This window comes from Nyctereutes procyonoides, unplaced genomic scaffold (genome assembly GCF_905146905.1).
Source record: "Nyctereutes procyonoides isolate TBG_1078 unplaced genomic scaffold, NYPRO_anot_genome, whole genome shotgun sequence".
NCBI lineage: Eukaryota > Metazoa > Chordata > Mammalia > Carnivora > Canidae > Nyctereutes > Nyctereutes procyonoides.
The window spans coordinates 50,820,078-50,831,975 of NW_026575044.1; the positions used below are offsets into that span (position 1 = coordinate 50,820,078).

Sequence of the window (11,898 nt, forward strand, 5' to 3'; positions counted from 1 at the left end):
TAAAATACTTACGACTCCTTTGGAAAGATAGTTATTGACAAAGTCCTTCCATGTGATTTCTCTCCCAGAGCTCTTGAACAGGAAGTAAAACATGACTCCACCCCAAAATAGAGCAGTCCAGAGAAAGTACATCCTGAATTCCTTGTCATCCCATGGAAAGTCACCCTGGGCAAAGGAGACAGTCTCTGTCAAGAATGAAATGTCACCATTTGATCTATGGTATATTGGACACAATTTCCTCCCAACCTCTCCTGGGGCCACCCCAAACCCTCCAAATTAATACACAGTTTGGAATCAAACCTTCTGGAATCTGGACCACCAGTGAGAATCATCTTTCTTGCCACCTCGTTTTCCACTGCCACCAGTTCCTCCTCCAGAAGGGCTCGGGGTAGCAGCTGGCTTTGATTCTGTTCATAAACAGAGGGCACATACAGCAGCACAGCAGCATTTTATATCTCTCAACAAAGTTTTCATTAATATGGCTTAATAAAACACTACAAAAGTTCTCAAAATAATTTGTTAATCTTTTTCATTAAGATATATCTAGAGCCAACTATTAACAGCTGGGACCTCTCTGTTGTATTATATGCTTAGAAATAAACATAAGCCTTTTATTTCTAGGAATCAGGGATAGGAAACCCTTCAGCGTCCTTTGTCACAGCTACTCATCAACCAGCAATCCTGGAATCAGCCTGTGTTATAGTGACATGACAACACTCAGCATTCAAAATTTAGATGAGTTTGAAGGAAATACTGTTTCACTCTGCTATACCTCACATACATGTCTGATGTTACTATAAAATAAGAAGGCAGAGTTTCATCAGGCACAGCAATAAATGTTAACTTTGTTATTTGAGTTACATTGGGTCTTTGTAATGAAATCCAATCCTGTACCTTATCTAGATTTAAACCAAGTATAAAAGTCATTGAGCACAGAATAGCTATACTCCAAGGAGACAGGAGCATCAATTTTGTTGTTATTGTGGTTTTAGAACGAGTTTTGACCTTGACTGGGGAATCAGAAGTATATTTAGGATTGGAATCCAGGCTTTTTTTCAAATTACTTTGACACCTTGAGATTTAACCTAGTATCTCTTTGTACTCTCATCAAGGAGGAACAATAACATGTGAATGATGCCATCTTCCCTATTTGAGAGAGAAATTCCATTTAAAAAAAAATTAAAACATACAAATCTAAAAAAGGGGGGGGCTTCTTGTAAAATAGCTTATGGCAACTGATAAGGCTGCTGAAAGGAGAGTAATACAGAGTTAGCATTCAAGGAGGCATGCCAGCACTTTACACACACCATCCTGCGATACTTGCTCAATACACCAATAACGTGGCAAGTATGCTACTTACACCCATTTTATAGGTAAAAAAGCGTAGCTTAAGAAACTTAGTAATAACTGGTTGCAGTGTTAAGTAACACTGAGTGAGTGACAGAGCTGTGTTTGAGGTGAAGGTAAATGAATTCCTGAGTTCCCACTTGAAGGTAGAAAGTAGGTGCTCCCCTTTCCCACTCTCATGAAGTGAACACTGTTAACAGTTTCTTCTGTAAGCAAGGCATGATTTTGATAATCAACTACAGAAAAACAAAAACGAAAACAAAACACCTTACCCACATAAATTAGTTTGCAAGAATCTGAAATTAGTCACTGTATGGGCTGAGTCATGTCCTCCACCAAATTCATGTGTTGGGAGTCCTAGCCCTCTGTGATCTTATTTGGAAATAGAATCTTTAGAGGAAAAATAATCAAGTTTGAAATGAGGTCATATGGGTGGATCCTAATCCAATATAATTGGCATTCTTATTAAAAAAAAAAAAAAGTAAATTTGGACACAGGAATGCACAAGGAGAAGGCAGCAAGGGAGAATAGTCACCTATAAGCCAAGGAGGAAGATCTGAAACAGATCCTTCCCTCGTGACACTCAAAAGAAACCAACCCTGCCAACACACTGATCTTGGACCTCCAGCCTCCAGAACTGTGAGACATAACATTTGTGCTGCTTATGACACCCAGTTGTGATGCTTTGTTACAGAAGCCTTGGGAAACTAATATGTCATTAACATCTCTCCCCCCACCCTTTTCTATCCTCAAAGAATCACAAATCCTACTCTAACATCTTCAACTACTGTGAAGTGACCCCTCTGCTTTGCAGCATAGGAGGTTCCTGACATGTTTACCCTACCATGATGCACACAAGGAGCTTCTGCACCCGAGTTTGGTGAGGCAGGGTCTGAGAGAGGTAAGTCCTACCTGTCATGAAGCACAGGGCTGAGAAACTGTAAAGTGCATTTCTTTCTTTTTTTTTTTTTTAATTTTTATTTATTTATGATAATCACACAGAATGAGAGAGAGAGAGAGAGAGAGAGCAGAGACACAGGCAGAGGGAGAAGCAGGCTCCATGCACCGGGAGCCCGACGTGGGATTCGATCCTGGGTCTTCAGGATCGCGCCCTGGGCCAAAGGCAGGCGCCAAACCGCTGCGCCACCCAGGGATCCCTGTAAAGTGCATTTCTAACGTAGTTCAGTAAGATTCCCTACTACTATAGGACAAAGTAACACATATGGAAAAGGTACAAAATAGGCTATATTTTAAAAATGGACCTTTCCTAATCTGTCCCCAAACCAAGATAAAAAGACAAGCTACCATACCTCTGGGAAACACCACACAAATTGCCTATGACTCTGGCCAGGTCACTCTAGTGCCTCTCCTTTCTCTTATCCCCTGGCCTTGCTTTCACTCCCTGCATTTTTTGAGCATGTATTTGTCTCTCCACCTAGATTCAAGTGCATCTAAAAACAAAGGCTGTTTTATATTTTTCCCTACATTTCCCTAAAAACAAAGATGAAATGTGCTAGGCATTGTGCTAAATGCTATCATATGTGTGAAGTGGGGACAGGAGACTCAGGACCTACCCACCACAGCTCCCCCAGCCAACCAAGCTCTAAGATACCCTACCTGAAACCCAAGGTAAGACAAACTCCGAGGAACAATGTATTGAAAACAATTTGAAAACAAAAAAATATGTGCCACATAAATTGCATGTATTAGGTTTCTAAGATTTGTCTCAACAATTTAGATTATGTGTAAAACATATTTTCCAGTTAAATATGATGGATATTGACCAGTCAATACTCTAAGGTGAACTCAAATTAATTCAGTTTGAAAAAAATGACAAGAAAATATGAACAGAAAATAAAGGTGAAATGAAACACAGGGTCTGTGGAATTTTGTGTGCACTTGTAACCTTCCACTTCAGAACCGTCTCAAGAGAACACTTCCTTCGTTCAGTGAAAACCATCAGTAACAGCATATCCTAGAGGAAAGAAGTTAGTTCAAACATTATCTTTTTAAAAAGTACCTTTTTTTTCTCCTGTAACTTCTTTAGGTTGACTAGCTTTTTTCCCATTTTTTCCACTAGGAAAGTATTTTTCAAATCCTGTTAGAAAAAAAAAATACCCTCAAACTAAAATTCATTAGCTTTTATATATGTATGGTCATTTTTAAAGCTGATACATCATTAAAATGCTTAAGCTAAAAGTACAGCATTTCTTGTGTAGGAATAACTCAACACCTAAATAACTAGAGGTGTTGAAGAAAAAAAGCCTCATTTGCATGCCAATTTCATTTCCTTCAACTGTTATAATTGAAGGGGATACATTTTCATCACTGCAATCAGATAGAAGGAGGTAGGAGATGATTTAGAGAAGACAGAAGAGTCAACCTGAAACAACAGCTATGCATCTATTTAGTAAGCACCTGCGCCTGGCACATCTTTAACAAATATAGAACATTATGATCACGCCTGAGTGTGTTTACCTTTTGGAGGTCGAGAACAGAATCTCTGATAAGCAGCAATTACATCTGTCAAAAGAGAATTTCTGCTGGTCGTTGCTTGAGTTGTAGCGTATCGATAAAGCTGCAACATGACACATACAGGCATAAAAGATTTACAAGGACTTGATACAGGCATATCAAGATAAAAGATTTAAAAGGACTTCTTTTCCTAATATGGCAAAGTGAATGAAATGTTTCTCCCTTCAGCAGGTGGTTACAGATTAGCAGAGGGGATGCCCGCCCCCTCCCCGCAAACCTTTAAAAGGGAGAAGTATGGTTGCCTGGGACTGTGCCACTCTATTCCAGCAACCAAACCAGGAGACATAAATTATGATCCAGAAAACAAAAATACTTCAAAATCATGCTTAAGTTAGAACTGTGGCCCAATTACTATTCTCTACCAACACATTCACATTGGCACTATTTACTCAATTTGTAGCATTCAAAAGACAAACTGACACAGAAAATCTGCTCCTTCTTGCTGTCTTGTGTGCAGGGTCCATGAAACTGCACAAGACTATTCACCTAAAATTGTAACAGTATTGCTTGTAAATATAACACTAAATTCATCTTAGTTCCACAATAAGGAAGACATGGTCTCACATTGCTGATAATCTTTACCCTAGTAACATTTGCTAAAGATATTAAATATATTGCCATCCTGGTGAGAATGCTGGTTATACAAGCCCATTACAGATACATCTCTGCTTTAAATAACATGTTTTGGGGGATCCCTGGGTGGCTCAGCGGTTTGGCACCCGCCTTCGGCCCAGGGCCCAATCCTGGAATCCCGAGATCAAGTCCCGCGTCGGGCTCCCAGCATGGAGCCTGCTTCTCCCTCTGCCTGTGTCTCTGCCTCTCTCTCTCTCACTCTCATAAATAAAAATAAAATCTTAAAATCTTAAAATAAATAAATAAATAAATGTGTTTTGCTATATATATATATTTTTTTAATTTTTATTTATTTATGATAGTCACAGAGAGAGAAAGAGAGAGAGGCAGAGACATAGGCAGATGGAGAAGCAGGCTCCATGCACCGGGAGCCTGACGTGGGATTCGATCCCGGGTCTCCAGGATCGCGCCCTGGGCCAAAGGCAGGTGCCAAACCGCTGCGCCACCCAGGGATCCCTTTTTTTTTTTTTTTAATTTTTATTTATTTATGATAGTCACAGAGAGAGAAAGAGTGTTTTTGCTATATTTTTAAAATACAGTCTAGGTAAATCGCAATATAACATAAACTGAACAAGCTCCCTACTAAATTTTTAGGTCCACAATTAAAAGCAAGGTGCATTGGGGGAGATACATCCAAATTTGTAGATGAAAAAGGTCAAGTAATCTATCTTTTGGCAAAGTGAAAATTCATCACCATTTTTGGGGAGAACAAACTTTTAAATACAGATGAGAACTTTTAAAGAGAAGTTCATCTGTATTAGTAACCACCAGCATTGTCTCTATGGTCTGATGAGGAAAATATAACATCACAAAACCACATGTGCTGGGTGACTATAATCAAAAAGACAATAATGGTGAGAATGTGGAAAATGTGCTGAAAGGGGAGCCCTCATGCACTGTTGGTGGGAATGGGAATCAGTTCAGCCACTTTGAAAAAGTTCAGCATTCTCAAAATGTTAAAGGCAGAGTTACTACGTGATCCATTCAGTCTGCTCCCCCCTCCAAAAAAAATGGAAAACTGTCCACACAAAACCTTGTACATGAATGTTCATAGCAGCATTATTCACAAGAGCCAAAAAGTAGAAACAACCCAAATGTCTACCAAGTGACGATGAAAACATAAATGTGGTATATGCAAACAATGGAATATTACTCAGTCATAAAAAAGAATTAAGCACTGATAAATACTACCACATGAATAAACTTGAAAATTTATGCCGCTAAAGGAACCAGATACAAATGGCCACACATTACATGATTTCACCCATATGAAATGTCCAAAATAGGCAAATCCATAAAGACTGTAGATTGATTTGATTAGTAGTTGCCTAGGGCTAAAGGACTGGTTGGGGAGTGACTCTAATTGGTGTTCATAGGGCTTCTTTCTGGGGTGATGAAATGTTCTGGAATTAGACAGTGGTGATGATTTGTAGAACCATGAGACTATACCAAAAACCACTGTACACTTTAAAATGATTAATTTTATGGGATGTGAATAAAAAAATTTCAACAAACATACAAAGAATGAGCTGATTTAACTTCAAGTTAATATATAACTCTACACAGCAAAATAGGACAGAAACACTGACATTGATCCTGTTTGACAGCAATGCTAGTGTGACAGAATTTGGAGCTTCTGTTACATTAGGCCCTCCTTGACCCCTGGGAACACTTGGCCTATGAAATAACCACTAACAATAAATAAGAATGTATCATAAGGGAATGAAGCTTTCCGATACCAAATCCATTAAGAGTCTAGATTAAAATGACCTGTTAGTCAAGATGGATAAATCAAGTCACATAGGCCCACTGAACCATCTACTCCAGGTCATGCACTGCTAAGTGGTGGAGGTCAGGAGGTCAGCACCAAGCTCTACATCTGAGAAACTCTGGAGTGTAAGGGAGAGTACGGAGGACATCTATTACAGGATAGTATATCACATCCAAAACAATACAAAACCTCTACGTATATGCAACAGAGGTAGCACAGAGAAGAGAGTTCAAGGGACCTAAGGGCGTTACAAGTCACATCTAGGCCTGGGATTTGAAGGATCTATAATCACCAGACAGTGTCAGAATTTTTAATTTTGTTAAAGCTAGAAATCTGAATTTTGAAAACAATGATCTTTAACACATGTCGTATTAGGGACTTCAGTTACACATTTGTAATGGGAGAACCAACTAGTTCCCAGGGATGCCACCTTCAGGACTGAATGGATTAGTGTATGGAAAAGCACTGTTAAAATCCTATGATGATACCTACATTTAAATTATTATTTCCAATTTTTTAAAAGATTTGCAAAAGAGAGAGAGAGGGAGAGAGAGAGAAAGAGAGAAAGCACGAGCACCAACAGAGGGCAGAGGAAGAGGGAGAAACAGACTCTACTGAGTAGGGAGCCTGATGCAGGTCTTGAACTCAAGATCTCTGAGATCATGACCTGAGCCCAAGGCAGACACTTAACTGACTGAGCCACCCAGGTGTCCCCCAGTTATTCTGAAAGCTATTTGAGAGTAAGGGTTGTTTACACCACTATATAAAGTAAGTCTTTATGTCACCATAAAGTACAAAGTCAGGCACAAACTATGTACTTTATAAATATTTATTGACCAATAAACCTTCTATTTTCATAATTGTATTGACCTGGAATACTTCTAGCAATAATCCTGTAACTGCTTTTAATGCTGAGGTTATTTTCTCTAAGGGCACCATCAATAAAACTTTTCTCTGCTTATCTAATCCAAGCCCATTCAAAGGATAACATAAATAATATCAACTTACAAAATTTAAGTTTAGAGGACCTCATTTTAGCAAGTTAGCTTTTATGTTTGACAGTATGAACATTTTTTAGATGCTTTTTCATCAGTCTTATTCTTCTGAGCGTAAAACCTGAGAATGGACATGTCATATCAAAATCTTTTCCTTGGAATGTCCAGGTGGCTCAGCGGTTGAGCGTCTGCCTTTAGCCAGGGCATGATCCTGGAGTCCTGGGATTGAGTCCCGCGTCGGGCTCCCTGCATGGAGCCTGCTTCTCCCTCTCTGTGTTTCTCATGAGTAAATAAATAAAATCTTTAAAAAAAAAATCTTTTTCCCAGAAAAACCGTGAGAATTATGCTCTGTGCCTGACCTTTAACAGCAGCACAGACCTAAAGGCAAATCTGTTCTTTCAGATTCTCTTGCAGGCAGCACAGTAATGCCCTAATGTCCCCAGACAGATCTTCAAAGCAACACCACGGAATGTGTCACAGATCCCCAATCAGGTATTCCCATCAGCACAGGGTGCTTCCTTATACCTCAGCATCAAAGCATCACAGTACATTAGTACCACTCAAAAGAGAAAGGGCTTTAAGAGAAGATTCCTGACATAAAAACTGCAAACTCACAGGGCAGATAGATCTCTACCAGCTTATTACCTGAATCCAATATTCTCTAGGGTTTAAAGGAGAGGGCAAGAAGGTAAGATGGCAACATGGATTGCAATGCACAAAACGTTAGGCCTAGTGCAAGGCAGTTGAGTAAGAAGGGGATGAAGACATTCCAAGACTGGCAAGAAAGCTTTGAAAAAAATCTTGAATGCCAGGACTATTAATACCCCCTTGTGAGGATGCCTGCCTGGGTGGCTCAGTGGTTGAACATCTGCCTCCAGCTCAGGTTGTTATCCCGGGGTCCTGAGATGGAGTCCCACATCCGGCTTCCTGCAGGGAACCTGCTTCTCCCTCTGCCTGTGTCTCTCATGATTAAGTAAATCTTTAAAAATAATAATAATACCCCTTTTAAGTGGAAAGGCTGAGATAATTTCCTCAAGGGCATCTTGCTAGTAAGTGACAGCTTCCCGTGAGTGACTCCAGGCCTTAACCACTATGCATGCTCTTTTGCCCCATGCCTCTAAGTAAACCACCGCAAGGCTGGTCTCTAAAAAACCGGTAGAATGCAGGAGAGACTGTGTTCCTGAAATAGCTGATACCGACTACCCATTACATGAACTTGACAGATTCTGGCCGCGGTTCCGTAAGAGCACACTATCGTCACTTCAGGAAAGCGGACTAGCACAGCTCACACGGTGCAGCCCTGTATATGGTTACCACCAAAAGAGCCTCCTCCTGAGGACAGGCTTTCTTATGAAACAAAACACACATTCTCTAATCCGAGGAGGTGATGTCATTAATAGTCACAGTTCCTATGTATTATCTACTACATGCCAGACCCAGAATGCCAGCAACAGACAGCCCCATTCAACAGATGAGAAACGGAAGCTCAGAGAACTGGAGTAGCTTACCCCCAAAACCTGTGCTTTTCGTTAAATCATGCTCACGCTGTGACCCTTAAAACAAATGCACAACAGCTGCTATCTTCCAACACCGTGGAAGCAGGTGAAAGAAAGCAACGTATGCTGGAGATATGATTGAGTTCCTTAACGTCGTGAGGTCTCGGCTGCTCTATCTCTAAAATGGGTTCGCCCTGAATGAAGTCGGAGGACTGCCCCAGAGGATCTTTTTGAAGCTCCCTTGCGCACGAGTATCTGGTTCTGCTTTCAGAAATCCAATCCCACAGCCAGGGTTTGACAGGCACCGCGTGCTTACGGGGACCACGGGGTAAACCAGCTGCAAGGCTGGGCGCCCCGGCACTGAACGCGGCGCACGCGGCCCATCACCGCGGGGAACCGCCCTGGACGCCGGGACTGCCGCGAGCGCGCCCAGGGGCCGGTGACCTTGACGCCCTGCTCTCCCGGGCCGGAAGCAGGCCCAATGGCCGGTCGGGCCGGGCCGGGGGCGGAGGGCACTGGGACTCACCGTCCGGAGGCAGGACCGCCCGCTGGGGCCCATGCGGACGCCAGCGAGGAGCAGCGGGGGCAGGCCGCGCTGCCAGCAGCCTCCCCGGCCCCACAGCCGCAGGCAGCGGTGCGCCATGGCCGCCGGCGCCACCCGCTCGGGCCCGGGCGCTGCGCAGGCGCGGCTCTGCGGCCCGCGGCCGGCGGGCGGGCAGCGACCGGTAGCCCGGGACCGCGGGAGACAGCTCAGAGCAGAGTCAGCAAACGGCGCGGCGGGTCCCCAGATCACAGGTGAGCCCACGTTCCGACGCGCGCGTCTTCTCCCGGCCCCGCCCCCCGGCGTGCTGACGTCAGCCGTAGAGCGTGCGCCCGGGTCGGGGGCGGCTCCTCCGGCTCCGGAAAGTCTGCGCTCCACCGGGGCGGAGGCGGGGTCTGAGGAGGAGGAGCGTGGAAGCCGAGTGAGGGCGGTGGGCGAGGCCGACGGGGCGGGGCGTAGGGGTGGAGGCGGGGCCTAAGGGGAGGAGCGCGAGGGTGCTGGGCGTGGCGGAGGTGGAGCGCGGGGCGGGGCTGAGACGGGGCGAAAGGAAGGAGGGCGAGCGGGGGGCGGGGCTGGGAGCGGGGCCTGCCGGGAGCTGCGGGGAGAGAGCCGCGGAGGCTGCTGGGGCGCCCGTGGACCTTGCCTGTTGGGCTCTAGGCCGTTTTCGGCGCTTTAGGCATTCACACTCAGCGTGTCCCTCGCGAACTATTTTGTTGGGCGCCTAGTCTGGCGGCATCGCCCCAGGCTCTGCAGATGCTAAAGCCCCCGTACCCAACCCAGCAATCCCACAGCGGTGCACTACATGCAGTGGTAAGGGTGCGGAGCCCGTGTCATCCAGCCTGGGCCCCTCGGGAGCCGCTTCAGAGAGAAGTGATGCTCTGATGAACGCAGTGCATCTGCACGCTGTTTCGCACACCACGGCTGTGGAGTAGAGAGAGGACCTCAGAGCCGAGTTTTACATGTCAGGTTTCTATGAGTTCTGCCAGGAGTATGTATGATATAAATGGTGGTTGATGTTAGAGATGGGGAGGAAAAGGAAAGGCAGGAGGTGACGCTGAAAGGGTGAAAGCTGAAAGGTGGCATCAGAAATTTATTCTTATATGCACATATGCAAGCAGGGAAAAAAATCTGGAAGAACAGACACTAAAATGGTAAGGAATTTCTCACCTGCCACAGTGGCAAAATCCAAAATATTGACAACTCACTCTGCAGGCAGGCATTCTCAGAAATAACTGGTGGCCACGCAGAGTGCTGAAAACCTATGGAAGGGTTTTGGCAATGTCTGCCTCAATGTCAAGTGGATGTATTCTTTAACCCCGATACTGCATTTTTGGAAATGGGCTCTAAAGATGAGCCTGCACACATATAAAGTGCTGTGAGCACAAAATTAATAATTATAGCACTGCTTATAGTCCTAATTATTGTCTTTCTCTGCCTTATTCACTTACATAATACTAAGTCCATGCATGTTGTTGCAAATGGTGAAATTTCACTTTTTTATACCTGAATGATACACCAGTGTGTGTATATAGATACACACACATGCATCTTTATTGTGTATATATATACGATATATATACACACATCTTTATCCATTCATCTTTCAATGGACACTTGAGTTGCTAACGTCTTAGCTATTACAAATAATGCTGCAATGAATATAAGTGTGCATATATCTCTTCCAATTGATGTTTTGCTTTCTTTGACTAATGCCTAGAGGTAGAATTGCTGGATCACATGGTATTTCCATTTTTAATTTTTGAGGAACTCCACACCATTTTCCACAGTGGCTGCACCAGTTTACATTCCCACCAACAGTGTGCAAGGATTCCTTTTTCTGCACATCCTCACCAACACATATTATTTTTTGTTTTTGATAATAGCCAATCTGACAGGTATGAGATGATATTTCATTGAGGTTTTGATTTTCATTTCCCTGATAATTAGTGATTTTGAACATCTTTTCATGTACCTGTTGGCCATCTGTATGTCTTCTTTGAAGAAATGCCTATTCGAGTCTTCTGCCCATTTTTTAATCGGGTTATTTGGGTTTTTTAAAATATTAGATTGGGTAACTTCCTCATATATTTTGGATATTAACTGCTAATCAGATGTATGACTTTCAAATATCTTCTCCCATTTACTAGTTACTTTTTCATTTTGTTGATGGTTTCCTTCACCGTGCAAAAGCTTTTTAGTTTCCTGTAATCCCATGTATTTATTTATTTTAGATTTTGTTGCCCTTTCGCCTAAGGTTACAGGTCCAAACAAATATTGCTAAGGTTGATGTCAAAGAGCTTACTGCCTATAATTTCTTCTAGGAGTTTTATGGTTTTAGGTCTTGTATTCGAGTCTTTAATCCATTTTGAGTTTATTTTTGTACATAGTGTATAGTAATCCACTTTCATTCTTTTACATGTAGCTGTCCAGTTTTCCCACCACCATTTATTGAAGAGACTGTCTTTTCCCTTTCATATATTCTTGCCTCCTTTGTCATAGATTAATTGATGATACGTGTATGTTGTTTTTTTCTGGGCTCTATATTCTATTCCATTGATCTATGTCTGTTTTTGTGCCAGT

The 11,898-nt window shown here is 42.9% G+C and overlaps 1 protein-coding gene across 2 annotated transcripts in view; it reads right to left on the reverse strand.

The window, feature by feature from the left end:
• The window catches only part of AFG3L2 (AFG3 like matrix AAA peptidase subunit 2), a 39,174-nt gene extending 29,572 nt beyond the window's left edge, over positions 1 to 9,602 (reverse strand). The window contains exons 1-5 of one of the 2 annotated variants that reach the window (XM_055324533.1): positions 9,304 to 9,602; positions 3,826 to 3,925; positions 3,368 to 3,445; positions 301 to 407; positions 13 to 165 (exon numbers count right to left, since the gene is read on the reverse strand). In XM_055324533.1, the coding sequence (XP_055180508.1) occupies positions 13 to 165; positions 301 to 407; positions 3,368 to 3,445; positions 3,826 to 3,925; positions 9,304 to 9,420 (555 nt within the window). In that variant the 5' untranslated portion in view covers positions 9,421 to 9,602. Of the gene's footprint in view, positions 1 to 12; positions 166 to 300; positions 410 to 3,367; positions 3,446 to 3,825; positions 3,927 to 9,303 lie in introns of those variants that run through there. The other variant, XM_055324534.1, reaches the window with a different exon arrangement.
• Between the last annotated feature and the right edge of the window lie 2,296 nt (positions 9,603 to 11,898).